The sequence below is a fragment of the Lagopus leucura genome, unplaced genomic scaffold, assembly GCF_019238085.1.
Source record: "Lagopus leucura isolate 7727_CA_CO unplaced genomic scaffold, USGS_WTPT01 Super-Scaffold_100159, whole genome shotgun sequence".
NCBI lineage: Eukaryota > Metazoa > Chordata > Aves > Galliformes > Phasianidae > Lagopus > Lagopus leucura.
In genome coordinates this window covers 32,600,597-32,624,365 of record NW_024962335.1, presented here as the reverse complement: position 1 = coordinate 32,624,365, position 23,769 = coordinate 32,600,597, and the positions used below count along the sequence as shown (strand labels likewise).

Sequence of the window (23,769 nt, the reverse complement as noted above, 5' to 3'; positions counted from 1 at the left end):
TCACATGGAAACCTAAAAAGGTGAACCTGACAGAGAATCAATGTATTGTCTTCTGACAGTGTATCACTACTACGGTTAAATGAAAAGACAAGTGCCAAAAAATGTATGTAAGTTAGATAAACTGAGTATTTCCACTGAAGATTACATTTGTGTATAAAAAAACCAACAAAATATCACAGAAATCCAATCATACAGAAGCAGAATCTCCTTAATCACCTTCAATGGAGAGAAAAAACTTCAGAATGCTGGAACATGCAACGAATGGAGATGAATAAGCACATGGAAAGAGGCTGATACCTATCAGCCTTAGCTCCGATTTAGGGCATTTAATGAGTGCCAGAAAGTAACATGAAGTTCTTCCAGTGTATTTGAGAAAAATGCTGTCACCCCCATGGCTCTTCTCCTAGGAGGAGGTGCAGAGTTCTCCGGTGTTAAACCACAACACTGAATTTCACTTGCATAAAAAAATATCTCCTTAGAAAAAAAAAAAAAAAAATTCAAAGACTGATAGTTTTCGTGCAAAGAGCCTCCCAGAAAATAAAAAAGTATTTTTTTTTTTTTTTTTTTTTTTTTTTTTAATTTGTCTTGGGAATACTCCTGCTGCACTTCTACAATCCACAGCAAATGATGTTTTCCTATTATCATATCCATTCATGCTTAGATAATATCTAAGACACCCCCATTATTTTATGAACTCTGTCAGCATTATGGCATTTATCATTATTGACTACTGTAGCTGAAGCTGCAAAATGGTTTCAATAACGTTTTTCACTCATTCAAAAACTCTTTTCTGTATACAGGTTTTCCATTGTAAATTCAGGCATGAATATGCATGATTTCCCTTGTTCACATGCTGTGTGAGGCTAAGACCTTTGGATGGCTGTGTGCAGAACTAGACAGTCTTAAGTGTCAGCAGAGATTAAAGCTAGTCGCCAGTTAATATTCACATTACCCTCTTGCTCCTCTCCAAAAATAGAGACACACAGAGAAAATTAAACATATTCGAGAGTCTCTAATCCTACCAACAATTTAAGCACTTTATTGTAAGCTCAGCTTTAGAAAGAGAGCTTCTAAAGTTTCCATAGTTACTACAAATAACAGCATGAGCCTGTTTGTTGTCATACAGCATAAAAGAAATGTAGCAAGCACTGTAGAGCTGATTGGAGTAATGCTGTCTAGATTTTTCCAGCAGAACATACTGCGGTGTCAAATTAATGTTACAGACAAGGAAGTGAAGATTACATCTCTCTATTGCAGTGGAGAGGGCATACAAAAGAAATTAAAATTTAATTTCATTTTTGCAGGAGCTTCACTACTAGACCGTGTCCAGTAAACAAGTATATGCATAGAAATTCTTTTCCAATGCAGTTTAGTACTGTATGCTATATGATTCCTAAATTATTTTTACTTATACAAACAATACAGAACCACCTTGTTTTGTGTTCCACACTTGTGTAACAAGCTTTCAAACAGCAATTTAACCATCAATCTCCTCCGGATCATAACTTCAACTGGCAGGGAGGAGGCAAGGAGGCAGAAAGGAAAGGTGTCTGCCCTAAAGAATGAAAAGTGTTGCTATCTGTAATTAACAAATACAAAAACTATGTCCCGTGAATTCTGTAGTAATTTTGCCATTGACTGCAAAAGGGAACTTTTCATAATTCTATTCTTTATTTTCTTATGGACTCTGCTACCACAGGCTGCAAGAGCAAGCTAGTGCTAGCAATAAAATACTGACTGATTTAGGAGTTTACTGCCATATGAAAATACAATTGCGTGTCGTCAGGAGCCAATAACCAATACCCTGTTGTAACCTCCACGACTGCACTTCTGTTCCTGGAAAGGTGATGGAACAATACGTTTTGTATACTCTCTCTAAGCAATTGGAAGAGAAGGTTATCAGGAGTAGTCACAATGGATTCACCAAAGGGACATCTCTTCTTGGTGCTGCATAGCAGCAGGACAAGGAGTAATGGCCTAAAAGTTGAACACAGGAAGTTCTGTACTAACATGTGGAAGAACTTCTGTACATTAAGGATGATGGAGCGTTGGAACAGGTTATACAGAGAGGCTGTGGACTCACCTATGGGAATAATCAAGATCCGTCTGGATGCCTACCAGTAAGACTTTTGTAGAGTACCTGCTTTAGCAGGGAGCTGGACTCAATGATCTACTGAGGTCCCTTCCAAATCCTGCAATTCTGTGATTCTGTGATCTTTATGAATTGTTCTGTACAACAGTATGGATTCTACAGATGAAAAAGAGTGGACATAATTATTAATGAGTTTTGAATCTGACTTGGTAGATAAGCAGGAATACATAAGTAATGCTGAAAGTACTTTGCTTGAAAAAGGAAAGTAAGTTCTCAAGCAAGTTCAGTATTATCATTAACTGATATAGGACATTAAAGAATAGGGGCGAGGAGACTGAAGTATGTACTTTGTTCTTCTTAAGTTCTCTTGATGTTTATTATTTCTGAGAATTTCTATATGTAACATAATTGGTGGAGGCCTGATATGCTACATAGTTCAGATACTTTTATTTGTTTCAGTTTGAGAATTACCTGTACTACATTAGTTTTTCTATAATTAAACAATTGCTTTGGAAACTCTCTTCCACAACAGTCAGTTGTTGAAAGGAGAAAAAGATGATATTCCTTGTCTGATTTCATTAACTCATTTAATTCAGATTTTTTGACTACTTAAACATTAAGTTTATTCAAACCAAATATAGGAAGAGATACAAAACATTATCAAGACTGACAACCCACACAATTTGGAATCATAATTAAACTGACATTTTATGCAATAGCTAAAGCTGTCTTTCTTCTCAAAAAGCTTTTCTGGAACAGGTCTATAGGACTGGAAACCAGAGTTAATCAAAACACAGTCCTTGCTAACTATATTTTATACTTTCCAGTCTTCAGCTCACAATCCAATTCTTGCTACAACTTCTACAGACAAGAATGAAATACTGAAGTGTTAAATTACAAGAATCACTTCCACTTACGGACCTGACTGGATCACCCTGGCGAGAAATAAAAAGATCTTCTGTTAAGACTTTCAAGTCATTTTAAGTACTTTCATATCACAGCAACTTCAAAACAATTTTTCTCACCATTAGAACAGGTCTCTAGACAGCTACTGGCACTGTTAATCACATTTGTTATTAATGTGCTAAGACTGACCACATGTAGAAGATAGTCATGATTTTGGTCCCTCACAGTCAGACAAATAGCTTACAAAGTTCTACAAGTCTCTTCCTATTGGGGATTTTAGTAGTTTTTTGTAGTGCTAGAAGCTGTAGAAAATGACATCAATTTCTTAAAACTTTTCCTTCATCTGTAAATAAGTTTTATGCAATAGTTAAAGCTGTCCTTCTTCTCTAAAAGCTTTTCTGGAACAGGTCTATAGGTTGAAGACATTACCTGAAAAAAGTAATCATAGAAAACATAAAGATCTAAGGATCTTAACATATTTACTTATTTTGAAGAAGTTATATAATATTTTTGGAGCACGTTTGGGACTCCATTTATTCCTGACATTTGATTATCACCATCAGAAAGCTTTAGGAATTCAGTCTATGCAAACTTGGAATATTCTGCCTAGAAGCTACAACAAAAAGGCCTAAAATTCTTTGGTTGTTGTATTTTTACTTAGCAGATTCCACAGCAGTCAACACCATCCATGTCTGCAGTTGCCACATCCTGAATTAAAAAGCGGGAAACAGGCAGTGCCTTATCAGCCAGGAATGTCCCTCCCTTCACCCTGCTTGACCTGGCTCTTGCAGAGAGTACAATTAAACTCATCTCATATAGCAGCTTCAAAGGTGGAAGTACACTGGATGCTGTAAGAGGCATTTATTCCTGATCTACAGCATCAGGGAACTGAGAGCAGAGGTTCAATTTCACTGCAACTCTCATTTGCTCATAGGTCAGTAGGAGAGTTGGACCATCCACCTCCAAGCCAGCTTCAATCTTGACCACTATGTGGCAGCAAAGCTTTGCTGGAAATGCACTATTAAGGTGCCTGCAGCCAGCCCTGCCCTTCTCTTCCTCCTCCTTCTCACTAGGAGGGAAGGAGCAGATTGGTACAAGCACTTCAAGTCCAAACCCACCTCCATGAGCTATTTAGATTAAGAAAGAAAGCCTACCCATAAAAATCTGAACTAAGGTTTACAGTTAGAATTCCACTCTGCAGAATAATATTGCTTTGCCAGAGCAAGATCTCAAATGATATGATTTCAGAAAAGATCAATGGGCCAAACTACCAAATAGTTTCAATATTAGGACTGCGTATAATTCACAGTCTAAAGAAATTAAGAAACATCTGTAGGAGAAAATAATTACATACTGCATATTTTCTGTTCCTTCTGTCAACCTTCCAGCAGTAATTTTTTCCTTCACCAAACATCATCTTCTTATAGCTACATATACTTCTAACAGTCTCCAAACATCCTACCTGTTAGCTGTTTCTTAAAACATGCCTTTGGTATACAGTTTCCTTTAAAACTCAGCTGATGTACTATGTATAATAGGTATATTATAGGTATGTTATGTCTCATCTGTAACTTCCAGTGAAATTTAATCCAACTAAACATCTACGGCCAACAATTTAAGACCCGAATGGGCAATTACTGATCTTTAGTCCAACACTTCTGCAAAGAATACAGACCACTGAAATTTAAGGCACTCTTGAAATTGAGCCTGTCACTTCTGTTTTATTCATATTTTTTACGTATTTTTCTGAAAGATATCCAGTATTGACTGGGAGATTTCACTGAATCCTTAATATTCCACTGGCTAAATCTTTTCACTCATTACAGTCTGAGATTTCTTTACAGTTCAGGCTTTTTCGAACACTAACTTTTATTATGGATGTGAAAAACACCACCACCACCACCACCACCATTACAAATCTTGATCACAGCAATCAGTACGGATCTTTTTTATGAACTAACCACAGAAACTGAGGAAGACAAAAGATGCTTTCCTACATTCTTGACCCCTCTTCCTTCCATTTGTACTTTTCAGTGCTTCTTCTGAAGTTCAGGCACCGGGTTTATGTGACGAATTATGCCAAAAATTTGCTATTTGGCTACAAGGGCAACACCAGCTGCCTGCTCCTTTCAGCTTTTTTTCTGAGTAATTTCATTAAAATGAAAAAGATAAAATGAAAAATCCAGGTGGCCTCTTAGCACTGCCCTCAAAAATAGAGTTCTAGCTCTTCATGTTATTTGGAAATACTTTTCCAGCACTACTTAACTATGCAATGGACAGATCCAGATTTTGAGACTCTTTCTTTCAGGGCTTGCTTGTCTGATTTTAGTTATACACAGCCCACATCAGTGATGGCCAGATAACTGGTACCTGATTTTCGTTAAATTGATGTATACTACTTCAGTAATTTGACTTACTCGAGTAATTATATAGATTTTTTTTTCCACCTGTTTCACTTGTATTTCTAGGTTAGCAGATCACACCAGACACCACTGAAAAGTTTACTATATCCAAGCTCCTTATATATATGTTTTTACATTTGTCAGCTAAGAAACATTTAATCCATATTCTATGCGGCTCCTTTCATTCTCTGCAGGACTTAAAAGGAGAATGTCAACACACCTTAGCACACTAAGAAATTAAACATAATTTCTGTCAAGTACTATGAAGCTACTAAAGCCATACTACATACTTAATTACACCAAGCTATGTTTTTACATTATTTTAATAATGTCTTATGCAACGGCTTATTATTATTTTTTTTTAATGTAAGCCATAACCTCTACTTTGTTACACTTTTTCCTATACTCGGACTTTTAATACTAGCTTAAGACCATGAATATGACACATTCATTTTCACTGCTTAAGTTGCCCGTTTTTTAAAAATTATGACATACTTTTAATGGAAACTCATAATTTATGAGTAATGAGTAAATAAATCACCTGTTTTAAAACAGAAAGAATCATGCTCTTGATACATTTCAAGCTAATACACTACAGTTACTATATTCTATTACACTACTCTTGTTTTAAGAATTCATGACAACTAAGCTTAAGCACTAGTTATCTATAACAGGTACTAGAAAGTTAGGAAATAGGTACAATAAGAAGAAAAAGCTTCAATTACTGTTACATGTTCAAAATGCCTCAGCTTATCTTCTTTTCCCAAGTACAGAAAGAAAAAATTAAAATTCCACTATGTTGAAACTCATGTATCAAATAACTACTAAAGCTTACTGAAAGCACTGAGGCTTAAAGAACTGAAGCAAGGGGGATGGTAATTGCGTTAACAAACTCAACAGATATCAGGAAGAGTGTGGTCATCTTAAATTTCCTTAGACATACAAACAAATAAGCTCCACCCATACAGAGACATACATTCATGCACATTTGTATGTACACATACAGAAATAAACAGCTTTTCTAAAACCCTTATTAAAATGGAAATTAAAGAGGTCAAATAGAACTTTAAACAATCTTGCACGAGACTGGAAAAAACATCTTAACACGTGAAATGCAGTCACGATAACTCTAATCTATATTTCTGAAAACTAAGAAAGTGAGATAAGCAGAATCACAATTTGGACAGAAGCTTTTTCTATTTTTAATAGAGATTCAACTACATGTGTAGATTATTCAACAAGGATCTCTATGCCTACCCACTTTTCAGCATAGTACTCAAGTATTTTATGGATTAAGGGCTTCTGAATAATGCAGGTGCTCTAACTCCCACACTAATGCTTTCAGTAATTTCAAATATCACTTCATGACAAATAAAACAACGAAGGTAAATGAAACTCCAGTTCCAGTGTCATAGATATTAGATGAGATCCAGCATGCGTCTAAAAATAACATCAGTCAAATCAATGGGTGTTTTGAAAGATGCAACTGAATTATAACCAACTAAGCTTTTTCCATCATGTTTTGCAGATAGCCACTGGCCACCATTACAAATGCTGTGATCACAGGAAATGTCAGCATTTCTTTGAAGGAACACTAAGAGATAAGAACAAATCATCGGGGTAAGTGGGGACTGCAAAAATACTCTTAGGGAGACAGAATGCAAAGGTTAGATTTTGGAAAACATTTTGGAAATTATAAGAACAAAGACTATGCAAAGATCCAGGGAAGAGAGGAAAAAGACAAAAAGATCAGGAAGAAGCTATGTAAGACAATGCATTCACCAGCTGAAAGTACAGACTGTTTTAACAATACTGACAGATAATGGAACAACAGAAAAATGTCAAAATAAAGATATTATGCAGAGCATAATTACATAATGTAATTATGTAAAAATACAATAATTAGCCATATTACATCTGAATTTTTTTTTGAGGCATGCAAAAAAACAACATCAAGAAGAAGAACTGAAATACGATAAGGCAGTTGTAGGAGGCATTCCATACTCAGCAATATTTTTGAACCATTCTTAGGTTTATTTAAACAAACAAACAGAACAAACAAAAAACACCTTTAGGACTCAAATTTTTAGTCTCAATTCAGAGAATTTTTTAAAAGCCTACCAAAAAATTAAGCAAGCTGTCTGAGCTATAAAAACAACAAAGAAATCTTTTATTTGCTTGTTTGTTTGTTTATTTTGTGCTCTTGGTAACTAAAGATCTGCTTTAGTCTCAAGCCTGTCATGGATTTCAGTCCACCAAGACGATTAGGACGGAAGATAAATATGACAATATTTCATTTAGAAACAGAATTATTAAATTCTTTAGTTTTACATGCATGAGTTGGTGCTTACATAGATTACTCTTTTCAAGGGATTACAAGTATTTTAATGTGACATTTGAAAGAGTCTTCTTGCGTTCTGTATAGCTCTGTTAAACATTCTCCAGCACACACATTATTGATTACAGATATCATTTGTTGCAAGTGAGGAGAAGTAAAATACTACGGAACAGACTTCATATTTGCATGCCATCAAATCTGCTTTAGTATTTTATGTATCCTCAAGAAAACTAATACTAACTTCCCTATGAAATTTGTATTTCAGTATTCTCACCAATCATTCATGAAATTAAGGAACCAGCAATTTGAAATATGCCACTGTTAAACGCCCAAATAAATTTGATCTATTAACAGTTCTTGAAGAAAAAACCTCTATAAATTAATTCTGAGAGTTTGGGGATTTTTCTCGTTATCTTCTACAAGAGTTGCGTGTTAGGCAAAAACCCCAATATGCTTGGCAACTGTGAACTAATTAAGACATCACAATGTAGCATCAATTTCATTTACCAGGAGAGTACCTTTATGTACTCTAAAGAACTCAAGAAAGTCATGTTATATATGAAATGAAGCTAGAAATTTGATACCAGAATTGTAACTCCCAATTTTCTTCCCAAATCAAGAAGCTGAGAAAAAAAGGAGGCAGAACTTTCATTTCCCAGACAATTTATCCATGAGCTGCACACTACATTCCTCCTGTGGTTTTATATTAAGGAGGACTTTGTATTTATAAAAAAAAAAAAAAGAAACTTTATTACTGATCCAGCCAACTGATGCAGAACATCTCACAAGAAAACCCTACATTTTTTGTTCTCAACCTCAAGTAGATATTTTTCCTCTGACAAAATAAATGCTTCAGAAGTGCACTCTGAGTCAGAAATTAAATCAACCAAATATAAGGATTAAGTCTTTTTTTTTTTCCTTGGTTCTTTTTGTTAACTCTAGGTGGGTTCTGTTCCAAATAATTTTCAAAATATAGAAAAGATAAACAGTGGGTTAAGACATGGAAGTTACATTCCAATTCTTAAGATGGGAAGTCAATGTCAAGAGTGATTCAAAGTAGGATTAAGTTACACAAATACCTTCTGTGCCCTTTTCAACAGGGACCACAAACCTTGATCTTGTCTCTTTATAGAAGTCCCACTTTGGATACTTCACTCAATATCCTATTAAAAAAAAAAAAACCAACATAACACAATGCACTACTTATGATGGAATCCACACTTCTGTGGTCCTCTAACACTTCTGTAAGAAAAAGACCGGCTACTTGCAATGCTCCTTTCATGAGCATAAAGATCCCCACATGTATAGTGACAGAAATAGACACTGGTGGGCAGATGACCTTCACAACTAAAACCAAAAGCATCACTGAGGAATAGCTTTGTTTTTCTTTTCATCATGAGAAGTTTGAAGCCTCTTGGGAATCATTTACAAAGTGGGCCCACTGCAGCTGCTACAGAATCCATTATCGTACAACACTAAAGGACTCCCCTGTGTACCACGTGGACCCCATAGGCTCCATTAGTATCAAACAAAATATAGCTACAAAGAGTTCACAGCAACTTGCAGAAACAAGATGTCATCTGCTGAACAAGGTGAAAGAAATACGCCCCTCTCAGGGACTGTACTTGCTCAGCAAACAGTCATACTTGCACTTGTTCTAACTTCTGACTGGTTCATCTGAATAGAAAACACAGAAAGGAACCTGAAATCTGTGTATATGCCATTAACCAGAAATTCTCCATGCATTCCAGGGATTTAAAAAAGAATTGTCAGCATGTGGGAGTTCAATTGGATTGAACCAGCGTATGCCACTACATGATTTCTTCCTGCTTGACAATTTTAATTTTCATTTTATTTCCACCTATAGTAGTCACCTGCTACTCAGATGCTATTTAGCTATTGTCTCTGGCAATATGAACCTAAAGGTCCAGGTCAACAAGTTTCTGCTCTTCAACTGTGCTGACAAGTCCCATTTTTTTTTACTGCCAATCTGTAGCTCCTCAGCCACCGTGGGGACACTAAAAACTGAGTCACTACTACCTTTTTGTTAAAGTCACAGTGCCAACCAGCACTGGTTTAGATCAATTAAGATTCTCACAGTGTTCTATATCAGAGGATCAGGGTTGCAGCAGCAGCAGCCTGCGATAATGGAAAACTGCAGCCCTCTGCCAAAGAACACAATTCTTTTTAGCCCAAGCAGACTTCAGACTTATGCACCAAAGAAGCTGTCTATGGGATGAGGACAAGGGTAATTTCTTCCAAATGGACAGAACTTGACAGGCTGTGGAGAGTTTTCATCAGTAGTTGAGTTCTTTTGCATTGACCATAGCCATTGAAATAATGTTGTTTTATGTATGTCATGAAAATACAGTCAAATAGTTCATTTTAAAATGGTGAATGCAGAGGCAGTGCCTAAAGCAAGCTTTCCAAAGAAAGATAACCATTACCGATATAATATTATGCTGTCTTTTCTTCCCAGACAAAAAGGGATAGCCACATTTACATGAAAATGCTCAACAATATCATGATTTACTCTAAAAAGTCAAGTCGCACTCCTGTTTTTGCTTTCTGCTGGCTTCTGTTCAGCAGTGAGGCTTTTTCACTGTATGTGGCTTGTTTTACGTGGTACTCTGTAACTCAGAAATAAAATGTCTGTCAGTTCCCCCTAAAGTTTTTGCTGGCAACTCACAAAAACAAATGACCATTGTTGTAGACCATAGCAACTGGATTTCTTCTAATTCCAGCTAAAAGTTTCATGAACCACAATTATACCTGTTGCTGTCATCAAGTCAGAATAAGGCTTATGGAAGGAGCATCTGAAAATTAACTTCTTTTGCTCCATTTCCATCCACAATTCAAATTACTCAAACTAAGGACTAAAGACAATGTATGGATATCCACAGTAGCCACAGCTCCTTTCACTAATGCTGAATATTTTTATTGATGAAACAAAGCCATCTGGGTGTTTACTCATACAAGTAAAATTATGTGCATGCACATACCACACAACAATATCTTTTTTTTTTCTCCTATGTGTGACTGCACTTTCACTAACAGAAAAACATGCCTAATTAGGGTTAACATAACATAGACACCTACAGAAGATGAATTCCAATTAACTTCTGTCACAAAATCAATGTACTGAAAACTGACTAAAGGAATCTCATAACTTTAAGACTGGTAAGCAATCTCCCAAAATCAAAATATTATATTTTCAAAACTGCATTTCACTTCTCATCTTCAAAATTGACCACTAACTAGCAGTTACTACATTGCAGTGTTCTGAATGCAATGACCATTTGTAAATTTGCAATAAATATTTTTAAGGGCAGTCATTACATTTTAAAAAGATGAGCCTAAATGTCAGGAAGATGCGAAAAACAGAGAACAACTTTCAGAGTGCCACTGTGAGTTGAGGTAAACTGAAATGTCTTCAATAATAAATATTTTTGGATGTTGGGGATCAACAATACTTTGATCAGAATGGGCTAGCCTCCTTTCTTGTGCTAAGCAGCTGGTACCTGTGAAAGGTCAGAAACGAAGCTGGAAGGAGCAGTAAGAGATGAGAAAAAGGTAGCGGATGAGGAGATGGGCCCTTTTCTGATGCTATCATCTGTCAGATATGAGGAAGATGATGGCTAAGGGAGCAGAATAAAATACATTTTATTCTAGACACCAAAATATGAATTCAAATTGAAAAAAGCTGAAGTAATGCAAACGTATCAGCTGAACTTCAGCTTGTAATTTTATAACTAATGAACTTCCTGGTATTTCTATGCACATTACAAAGTTGTTCGAGAACTCAAAGGATGCAATTTTATAGTAATGACAGGTTCACATAGGAATTCATTTTAAGATAAGTGCAGACCCATTTTTTTTTCTGTGTGTTTTATACAAAAAAAAAAAAAAAAAAAAAAAAAAAAAAAGATTTATTAAATAAGATTTCTCCTCTCAAATAATAAAGGACTCTTAAGATCTAACATGGCAGTTTACTTTTTCCTGATGAACTGCATATTGTAGGAAAATGATTTTTTTCTACCCAGAAAAGAATTGTATCACTTTTACCACAATTACACCTTCTTTAGACAATTTTGTAGGTATGACTTGGAGGCAGAACTTGATAAAATCTTCAAAATCAGAGCATTTACTTTGTTTTATGTAGAAAATCTAACAACAGCTTAGCTATTGAGCTTGGATGTCTCAAAACAGACAAAGCTCAAATAAAAATGTGCATCTACGCAGAGCTTTAGGAGAAAATACAAGATGATCTTATATTAAAGGAAACTAGCTGAAGCTTTTCCAGCCATTTTTACAAAAGGAGACACAAGCAACACAGCCTGAAACCACAAAAACAGGCCTTAGGAAAAAAAGAATACAAAGGAAAGTTTCTGGACATGACTTCCTAAAGAAACCCATGTTGAAGAGCTACAGAATGATTTCCCTTCCTTGCAGCATTCTACATCCTCCTGGGAGGTGAGTGATTGTATTCAATTTTCAGCAACTCTTTCAACATCTATCTCAAGAGATGTCTATGTACTTTCTTTTAAGAAATATTCCTTGAAAGGAGACAAAATGCATTCTCTCTGGATTGCGAGGTTACAATGCGGGTATGTTTCAATTTTAAGCAAGTATGCTTTCAAATCAGTAAGAGCACTGTTCTGTTTCACAAGCACCACAAAATGGGTTTGTTCCAGGCAGAACTGGGTGCTAAGAGGGAGATGGGAATTAGCAAAATCTCTTCAGACGAATGCTATGCAATGCAACGGAGCTGGACACCCACATGCTACCGAGGCCTTGGTTTATGGGGTCTGGAAGAATCCAAACATTCTAAGAAGCAGATAAAAGCTGAATTGGATACAGACAGCTCAGTACACAGCAGACAAGGAATGCTAACAGGCAGAAGAGAAGCAGGGAAGCAATAAATTCAAGCAGTACAGCACTGTTTGGAATAACTTCATGCCAAAACAATAAATGCAGTAGCCAGAAACTGCTCTCCAAAAGCTGACAAAGCAAATTTTGCCACAGCAGGCTAGTCTCTACTCTGCCCAAGTGCTACTACATTTTCACGTACCTGCATGCTATGGATCAGTGATGAAAGCTTATATTAAGATGTGTCACTATGTTTAGTAAGCTGTTAAAACCAATTAAGTGAAGTTTTAACTTCTGGCAAGAAGTTTATAGTTCAGCCATAAAATGCTGGTTTGTACCAGAAGTTGTAAGAACTTTGACAATTTAGTAAAAAGCTCCCATGGTATTTTATTTTCTTTTCTCTCAAGACTGTAAATTACAGTTCTACTCTTTGAAGGCCTCAAATTATTCTCTTTTTCTAACAGTTAGAATGAAAAATTAGTCATAGAAAGATTCCAAAAGTTGCTGCATGGTTGTGCTTTCAAGCAAAGGAACAGTCACTCAGGATCAAAACTCCTTACTATGTTTTTTTCAGGGCTGCTCTTTTGCTTGGAGAAGGATAATGGGATCCTGTTCGTTCTGCAACCCAGCAGTGCCTCTTTCCAGAATGGGAACAAGGAAGTACTGCTCTACTGTTCAGTGCACTGTCAGACACACTGCCAAGATTCTCTCTGCAGGAAATGTGATTAACATAAAAACATTACACATAAGGCAAGTAGTGATAAGTTGACGGACACTTCACATTCATTACTTCTCCACCTACCCTTTTATGACATATTTATATGTAGATGATGTTCTACGTCGTCTACATATCATCTACCTATCTACATCATGTATGGAAACATTTTCACAACTTTTCTTTTTTTTAATGATACTTGTTACAAAGAAGCTTTTTCATAAAAAGTACAGAATGGCTTGAATTGGAAGAGACCTTAACAACCATCTAGTTCAAAATTCCTGACATAAGCAGGGACACCTCTCAGTGGACCAGGTTGCCCAGGGGCCCATCTAGCCTGGCCTTGAATGCCTCTGGGGATGGAGCATTCACAGCTTCTCTGGGCAACCTGTTCACAGATCACCCTCTCTACACATGGTAAATAATCTTTTCCCCATATATCTAATCTAAATCTACTCTCCTTTAGTTTAAAAGCAGTACCCCTTGTTCCATGTAGTGAAGCCACTACAAAGTTTCCCTGGAGCCTACTCTTTTCTTTGGCTGAAAAACTCCAACTCAGCCTGTCAATAAAACAAGTGGTCCAGCTCTCTGACCATCTTCATAGCCCTCTTCTGGACACACATATGAGTTAAATCAGTTGAAAGAAAAAAGAAAAATATTAGTTCAGTATGGGAAAGCTAACATTACTTTAAAATTGGAAAGGCACTTGATTTCCAGATGCATTTATCAGAATCTTATACAGAACTAATGATTAGCTGACAGAAAACAACTACTCTAGTTAACGCACCAGCAAGATTACAGTGCAGTTCATGAACAGATGGGTAAAACAGTCCAGTTAATAGTTGTCCATCTTCAATGTGAACTTATTTCCTTCCAACAACTCTGTCTTAGAAAGACTGCTCTTGAACTCCAGAAGAAACAAAAAACAACAAAAATGAGGAACTATGTTGTTTATATTAAAATCTACTCAACATTCCAATAACCTGCATCATTAATACTCTTGATTATAAACATTATCATTTTGTAGCTTGCCTGCTTTGTCTCCATGTTTAGAGTAAGTTCTCCACAGTCACATTTAATAAGTGAATTGAATTGATTTACTATAGCTTACTGAATAGATTTCAGTTGAAATGAGAGCTCCAAGATGGGACACAACAAATACATTCTTAATTCGGAGTTCTATCACAATCAGCTGTCTGAATTTATATTTGTAAAACAGTAATATTTATTGTTTAAAGAAGTAGAGTATAACTGTGTTTCAATTTACTTAATGTCCAGTTAATGAAAGCATCTTCATGAATTCACTCACTTTTGAACCAACCATTAAAAATAAGCTACAAACTACTGAGGTTAGTAAGACTTAGATACTGAGTGAAAGCAATGTTGACATGCTTACATTTAACTCTTCACCTTCTTTCTTTTACTTTTCTAAAATGTGTCATATTTAATATATTAGAATTCTTCCATAAAGGATACAAGGATTGTTGTCATCAATGCTGCAATTGTCTAGAATCAGGGGGATGCCATCCAACTCGTAAACCTAAAATAAACACAAAAGCTTAAATCAACAGATTGCTCAACAGTACTAATGATATTTCACACAAAAAATAAAGCAAAAATGTGAAAGTGATGTTTGCTTGATTAAAGATATTAAATGTAAAAACTAAATTGAAGAGTAAAAAAAGCTTTCATTAGCAGTAAGTATAAAACAATAGTAATGAAAACAGACGTTAACTTAATAGTCCTCTTTCATCTACCACATATTTGACTTAGGTATTTTTCCATCCAAGTTCTGTCATATGCTTATTATGCTGAGCCAGAGAATCTACACTTACTGACAGGCAATGTTTGCTTTCTGGAAGAAAAATGAAAAGCTACCGGGTGGAAAAAAAAATAGGAAAAAAATGTAAAATACAAATGCACACACAACTGCTAGCTAGTGTGGAACTGCCTGTCTTGCTCATCTTCTATACACAGCCTTCAAATGTGCTACCTGCACATACCTAAGCACAAATTCTTTGTATCAAATGAGAGCCACCAACTATAATTCCTTTGACAAGGTCTTCACTGTACTAAAGCAAACAAGCAAAGATGAGATCTATTATTTTTCATTTTGTGTATATACAAATGTGAATTCACAAACACCATCAAACATTCATGTTTGTGGATGTGTAATAGTACAGACTTCTTATGGATTAATACACCAATACGTACGATCTCATCAACAGCTTAGGGCAAACTGATCTTAACTATATATGTGCAGCATAGTTATTTTAAGAAAAATATACTCCATAAGAAATTTATCTATTATTTTAAGATATACTGCAGTACCATACATCATCATGCATATTTGTAGGCTTAGGAAAGGCTTACCAATTTAAATGGAAACCTATTCTAAATTACCTGCAAAATTTCAACCTTCAAATATCTTCTTAGAACATATGAGCATTTATTTTGAAAATAGAAAACTAGTGATATTTTAATAAGACTTAATCATGTGATGTATATTTTTAATATTTTTAATATTCTTTAAAGTTCTTTAAGCTGTCTGGACATGGTCCTCGGCAACCTGTTATAGGCAAACTTGAACAGTGTGTCCAGACAAGACGTCCCTCCAGCAGCCCCTTCCACATACAATGATTACAATGCAATTACAATGATTTGGTGGAAATCATACTTGCTTAAGTCTTACATTTTTTAAAATTCCTTAAAATTTAATTTCAAACCAGGAACTACTGAGCAAAGGAATTTAGGTACAATGCCACTTCCAGCAAAGGAATTTAGGTACAATGCCACTTTAGAATGTGGATTGATCATAGGATTCTTTCTTTCACCTTTTTTTGCACAAGATCAAAAGCATTTTTATCTATCTTATAAAACAGCACATCAAAGTTTACACTACAGGATGCATCAGCTTTCTCAAATGTTGAGAGAAATTGGGTAGGGGGAAATTTACATTTGAAATCCAAAACAGATGAGAAAAACTAATTTAGAGACAAATCTGCACGCGTCTCTTACAAGTTGTTCTTTAGATAATCTAATGCTGCAACATGAGAAAGTAACAGTAGCAGAGATAGATATACAGGCAGACAAGGCTTACATGCAAAAAAATCAAAGGCCATTGCTTGGTCTAGACCTAACTGGCACATTTGTGTTAACATGTGTAACTATACTTCCATGAAATACAGTTAATAGAAGTAGTCTTTAAATATTCATTCTTTCCACAATATTTTTGTGTGCTTTCCAAAGGTCATGTATCATGTATGATGTCATACTTCAAAACTTGAACAAATGTGACCTTTCAATTACACAGAAGTTGTGCATTCTTGGAAAATGTTAGTTCTTTGATTTTTACACTGCAGCCAAACTCAGATATGCCTACAACATCACCTCATATTTTCCACCAGTGAATGGTTGAACAGTACGAATTAATCTAGATTAAGTGCTGTCAACTGAAATAAAGTATGCAATCTGTTTCAGTTTGATTCAAATGAGATATTCAGTTAACAAAGTAAGCATTCTGGGAAAATACAATTACAATTTTAATTAAAATCCATGCTTCAAAAAGTTGTGGGGATATAATGAGATTCCTTCATAGCAAGGGGAAACAGAAGCATCAGACCACAGCCTTAGCAGTACCTAATGTAAAAACAACTTGCTAATGACCAGTATCACACATGCACTGAGAGTCTTTTGAATTGCATTCAATTAAAATGAACAGGCCCAGCATTTTTTTCTTTTTTTCTTTTCTAAATACCAGCACTCCAGCTTTAGTTTGTCATCTGTCTCTTATTACATAGTGAAACAAGGAAAATAAACTTTGCCATGTACCGAAGACAAACCTGTCAGAGAGCCTCATGACGTCAACTCCAAGTGCCCCAAATCCTGAGCAACCACTGCTAGAGAAGTTTCAGTCCATATCAGTTGATCATGAGCCACAAGCCAATCCACCAAAGCTGCATTTTATGGTAACCCAGAATTAATGCAACTGCACTAGGCTGCAAAGTAAGCCAGTTTAGCTCTCCAAATAGCAGAGCCACTTTTGCAACTAGAATGACAAAGATCCTCAAAGGAAAGGATCGTTGGGCCCATCAGGGTACCCTATGTGCATGCTGAATCTCTCTCATCAGCTTGAAGAAAGGGTTGTTACTATAATCTTCCACGCTAGCAGATTTTGTAAATATTAGGAAAACAAAATCATAGGCCTCAACCCTTTTAAATAGATTTATTGGAACTTTACTGCCCAATATGAAGAATTCAGTGATTTTTTTCTACATAATTATTGACCTTAGAGTTCTTCCATTGAAAAGGAATATGTCATATCTCATTTTAAACCAGGTGCAAAAATATCCTGGAAAGAAAATATGCAGTAGTGTGAATCTGGCTGCAACCCATCCACATTTTTGAAGAAAATACTGGCAGAAACTAAGAAACAGGACAGTCCTGGAATGTCTTCTTAATGTTACAGTACAAAAGTTCATTAAATCTATTCTCCATTTACATTACTGGCAACATAGTTGGCCAATACTATGGAATTGCACTTCACCATGAAAAAGTTATCTTACTATGGAGAATTATGTTTTTTTTAATATATATAATTATAGACCATTTATATATATCTGATTAATTCTGAACAGCATTTAAATATTAAAGGATGCTTCAGTCTATGTGTAGGCTGAAATCTTTAATTACGTAGATTTGAAAAGTTACTCCAAGCAAATTTAAACACATACAGCTCTGTGATGGCTGTCTCAGAGTAGTATGTAGTGCTTTGGTCAAGTCAGTACTGCAAATTTAGACCTAGTATTATTGTGCCATTTTCTGAAGTTGTTTTCTAAAAAGAAGAAAAATGTAACACTCAGCATGCAAAGGCAGATGTCCTTTTCTGCGAGTTAAGAGAGCAATCTTTAGGCAATGAAGTTTAGCTCCAGATTATTAAATTTCAATTAATGTTACGGAACTTAAAAGAAAAAAGGATTTATGAGGTAACTCAATCAGCAAACTTCACGACTTGGTTCCTTCACTTTACTTTTTGCAATACTCCTAATTCTGCCACACAGTTAAGTGTCTAGAAACAAGCAAATAGCAGAACATGATTCAGAGGTACAGGTTTGCTGATCGGTTGCCAAATGCCAGTCTTAGCTTGCAGTTCTTCAGGAATTGAACTGCCACCACCTGATTTTCCACTCTGAGATTCTCATTAATCTATTCACTCATTCTCATGATGCATAGCAGCAGGAATACAACAATATTTCTGGTACCCATATTTCTTTGTCAAATTTAATCTGGCTGTTGAACAAAAAAGGGAAAGGAAGAGAAAAAGGAAAGAATAACACAGCTGGGATGGCATGACCATGAAAAGCAAAGTATTGATTGTGTTTTCCCTTTTTTCTTAGTATCCAATATTACAACAATTATCATCTTTCAACATACATCTCAAGCTCAATCAAGGTACCAACATCAATCTTACATTACACAACAGGTGAATATAATTGAATTTTGCACTTCTCTTTTAAGGAAACCACACTTATTCCCCTAGTGTGCATCATAATGCATGGTCTGGTAACCTTTACAGAAGGAAACGTGAACCTTCTTATTTCAGACAGCAAAGCATTCATTTAGATAATTTCTGTCCTGATCAATAATTCTGTGAAGTTTCAGAAGAATTAGAGAATTAGGCAATCAAGGTTGAATCATCAGGCAAAATACTGTTGCTACTAGTTTGTGGTTTGCTTGAATGATCATTACAGTCAGAGTTCTTCAAGGGCCTGCCGTAAGTTCTATCCTACTTAGGATCTCTATCAGCTACATGGAGAAGGAGAGGGAATGCACCCACAATGAATTTGGGACAACTCTATATTGTTGATGCTCTTAAAAGCAGGCTGTCATCCAAGACAGATCTAGACAGGCTATTTCCAAAAGAAGCCTTAAAAACTCAGTGATGACAAATGCAAAGATCTATGCCTGGAATAGACTAATTCCTGGCAAAGATGCAGGCTGTGGCCTGTTTGCAAAAAAAGCAGCGTTGCTGAAAAGAACCTGAGCATCCTGCTGAACAGTAGGCTGAAAAGTAATCCAGCGTGCTCTGGCAGAGACGAAGCCTAACAGCACTACAAACTATATCAAAAGGAGCACAGCCAGAAGACTGAGGAAAGCAATTATTCTTCTAGGTACTGATTAAACAATAAGCAGCTTAAGGGGCTGAAGCTACACCATGTGAAGAGTATTTGAAAGAACGGCTTTTTCAGCCTGGAGAGTAGAAGGCTTAAAAATACTGACAGCAAGCTGCCCATGTCCACAAGGGCATTACTGACCAACTCTCCTGATTCATGTTCATAGGGGATTAAACAAAGAAAAACAGTCATAAGAATGAAACAAAAATTTCTAACTGTATATAAAGAAAATCTTTATTATGAAGATATGGAGCAGTTTGCCAAAAGGCACAGTGGACTTTCCATCTTGGGAGTCTTCAAGACTTGTCTGGATAAAGACCTGAGCAACCTGGTCTGAATCACAGAACCATAGAATTGGTCAGGTTGGAAAAGACCTCAAAGATCATCAAGTCCAACCGCAATCTAACCCTGCTATCCTAACTCTAACAATCCTCTGCTACATCATGTCCCTGAGCACCACATCCAAACGGTTTTTAAATACATCGAGGGATGGTGACTCAACCATCTCCCTGGGGAGCCTACTCCTGTGCTTAAGAACACTTTCTGTAAAGACGTTTTTCCTGATATCCAACCTAAACTTACCCTTGTGCAACTTGAGGCCATTTCCCCTCATCCTGTCACCTGTCACCAGTGAGAAGAGACCAACCCCGCTCTCACTGTAAGCGCAGACATTGGAAGAGAGCAATAATGTCTCCCCTCAGCTTCCTCTTCCCCAGACTGAACAGCCCCAGTTCCTTCAGTCACTCATTGTAGAGCATATTCTCCAAGCCCTTCACCAGCCTTGCTGCCCTTCTTTGGACCTGCTCCAGAACCTCAATGTCCTTTCTGTACTGCAGTGCCCAAAACTGAACACAGTACTCGAGGTGAGGCCTCAGTGCTGAGTACAGGGGCAGGATTACTTCCCTAGTCCTGCTCAGCAGGCTATTCCTGATACAAGCCAGGATGCCACTGGACTTCTTGGTCACCCGGGCACACTGCTGGCTCATATTCAGCTGATTGTCCATCAGTACACCAAAGTCCCTTTCCATCAGGCAGCTTTCCAGCCACTCCTTCTGAAGCCCGCAGGGCTTGGAGAACTCAACTTTGAGCAGGAGGTTGGACTACAGATCCTGAAATCCCTTCCAGTGTTAATGACTGTGGGAGGCTAAGAAACTTCCATGTCACTCTACCAACTCCTGTTTGTTCAAGGTCAAGTTCTTTCTACTGTAATATGAACCTTTACTGATAATAACACTAGAAAGAGTTGTCAGAAAATTTATCGCAGCATGTAATTAACAGAAATGGTTCTAGAAAAAAAAATTATGGATTCTTGTCTACTGCTAGAATAATTCTGAATATTCAATGACCTCTCATGACACAGATATCTTAAATAAATTTCTTTTTCAGATGCCAGACTGCTCATTTAAATGTATTCTTTTAAATGCATATAATAAATCCATATAAAAATTATCCGTGATTAGTAAAATTTCTCAACTATCTAAAATAAGATAACCAAGTACTTTCTAGAGTAACAGATAAGAATTCTTAATAAACCGATATATTGAAAAATATCTGTGCTGGCTGGAAAGAAAAGTGAGATCTAAAACCATGATACGTGACAAAAAGCATGAGCGCAACAGCAACATCGTTGATCCAATGCAAAATTTTGCTAGGGAACACAATGACCTTTAAAGAGCTTCAAGAAAAAAGTCTAGTCTACTGTCTACATCTACTAGGACAAGAAATAGTGGGCCTAAAGTAGAGAACATTCATATTACAAACACAGAAAATAGCTATAGTGGCAATGATGAGTCAAACACTGCAATATGCTGGAACATGAGACTCAAAGAATGCTGAAGCAGTGTCCAATACTGCAGGTTTTCACAAATGAGCTGCCAAATCTTAACCATGAATACTCTAACCAGTCCTGCTCTGGAAATGCAAATTGGGGTGATCCATTGAGGCCCTTCTTTCGGCAAGTATGCAGGAATTCTCCAGTCAGAAAATCATACTGGGTTAGGACACGCCAAAGAAAAGCAACCCCATGAAATGAACACTGAAGATTTGCAAGCAATCTTCAGTCGACATTAAAGATATGTTTAAAAACTTATTCCTTCTGAATGTACCTCATGAAAACTACATAATGACTATGTAATGAGAAATATACACTCGAGGTCCTGCAACCAGACAGGCTGACAAACAGGTGCAGATTTTCTCCTAAGACCTGCTCAAGAACATAGGTAATAACTAATAGGAATTGAAAATCTGGACAGAATCCAGCATTCAGATTTGAGCAACAGAGCAGCTTAATAGGAAAAGAAATAAACCTACTTACCAGGTTTCTTCACGCTTATGATAGTGCAGAAAATAACATTTTACATTATTTATTAGGTTTTTTTTTAATTGTTTTTATTTTTCTAAACAGTGGAAGTGATAGGAGATAATGGGATGTTCTAACTCAAAGGAGAAAAGAACACTAATCCTCTAATCCTAGTACTAGTGAATTCCTAGGTCCACTGCAGACTACAGGCACTTTGGCTTAGAATAGAGGCAGCTGTGGCTTGTGGCAATCAAGTCTATTATTGGAGTTCACCACATCCTGCAGATCTACTGAAATATTTGTGGACAGAGGCTCCTTTCTCCAGCAGACTTGCCTGGCTGGTCTGACAGCAACTTGTACTGGTGTGAATTACTTTGATAGCTAAGAAATATCTTTAAGTCCATTTCAGCGAAGGTAGTGACCCCAGAATACTCTTCCCCTTACCTTCCTGTAGATATATACTTAGGTAAGCTTGTATGACAAAATTGGCCAACTGTTCTTAAATCTGAAATTCAGAAATTGTGGCAATGATACTTACTGCTCCTGCTGCATTAACTTCTAGTATATTCTCCCACTTCAGTATTATTTCTTGGATAGACATGAGGTTGTTTTCAGCTCCCCCCAGAGAGATGACCCTTGCATCTCTCTGGGAAGAAAAAAAATAGTTAGAATATAAAAGTGGAATTTCTTTATGATATTCTAAAACTCTCTGAAGAGAACTGGTTGAGAAGATGGATTTTGACCTTACTGAGGCAGAAGGGAAGACAGCAAGAAGGTACTTTGCACTTCATCAAGACTGAGCGAAAACGAGCAGTAGCTGAAGTGTCCAGCCACTAGAATAGGATAACAAGCCATCTCAGTTGCTGAATAATTTTTTCCACTAGTCTTTCCAAAGCAAAACACAGTAGTTTCCAGCCATTGAGATGATAATATAAACACTTGAGAATTCAGAATAGGTTCCCGCAAGACAGTAACACAATTGGTTCATTTATTTTTAAACAATTCAGCTTTCATCATTCGCTTACGGTTCCTGAAACAGAAACCACTTTTCATGAACAAATAGATGCTGCCACAAGGAGCAGTCTCCTAGCTTTTTTAAGGGCTAGATCTGCTACTTAATATGGATAAATTAAGGTCCAACACAGATGGATTTCACTTGAAATACCAAGTATTTTCTAGAATGGTCTTTGCCTATCCCTGTAGTAGGAGTAAGAAAAAAATCCACACATAATAATGTTAAACATCACAGAATCACAGAATGGCCAGGGTTGGAAGGGACCTCAAGGATCATGAATCTCCAATCCCCCTGCAATATACAGGGCCACCAACCTCCCCATCCTGTGATTTATTTGGACAGTTGAATTTGTACAAATTTGCATCAACAACATAGTGTATGTTTTCTATTTTTAGTCACTTGCTATCTTATTCTCAGTCCACTAAGGACAGTCATCAAATGGTCTTCGTTTATTGGTTCTCAAAACACTGTCATAAAAGTGGTTCTCATACTCTTCTTTACCACTGGAATAAAAATTGTAAAGCTAAATGAAATTAAATGCAAAAATCAACTATGTGACTTGAACTGGGCTGAGGACACTTTTTATAAGAGACCACTGAAATTTCAAAATTGAATTTTGTTCCAAATAAGAGCAATAAGTGAAGATTTCCAGCTACTCCGGAATTATGAAAAAATACTGAGATAAAGGTTGGGAAAGTCAGATGATTCATTTCAGCTACTATAATTCTTACTGCAATGGGAAGTTCCAAGTCATTCAGGCATGCCTATAAAACTTCCTCAGAAACCTATGAATTCAGCAAGGAAAATAAATATGAATCTGATATGGTATACTCCAACGATGAGTACTGTTGTGTTCAGCTTTACTTAGCACTCCCTTTTACTTCAGATTGAATCAAACGTTTGAAAAAATTCAGTGCCATGCAAACAAATTAATCTGTGGCAAAGATACCAACACAATAC

The 23,769-nt window shown here is 36.3% G+C and overlaps 1 protein-coding gene across 2 annotated transcripts in view; it reads right to left on the bottom strand.

The window, feature by feature from the left end:
- ATXN10 (ataxin 10) overlaps positions 1-23,769 on the bottom strand; it is a 95,032-nt gene that overhangs the window by 2,843 nt on the left and 68,420 nt on the right. For both annotated transcript variants that reach the window (XM_042890314.1, XM_042890315.1), the window contains one exon: positions 14,799-14,862. In XM_042890314.1, the coding sequence (XP_042746248.1) occupies positions 14,799-14,862 (64 nt within the window). The remainder of the gene's footprint in view (positions 1-14,798; positions 14,863-23,769) is intronic.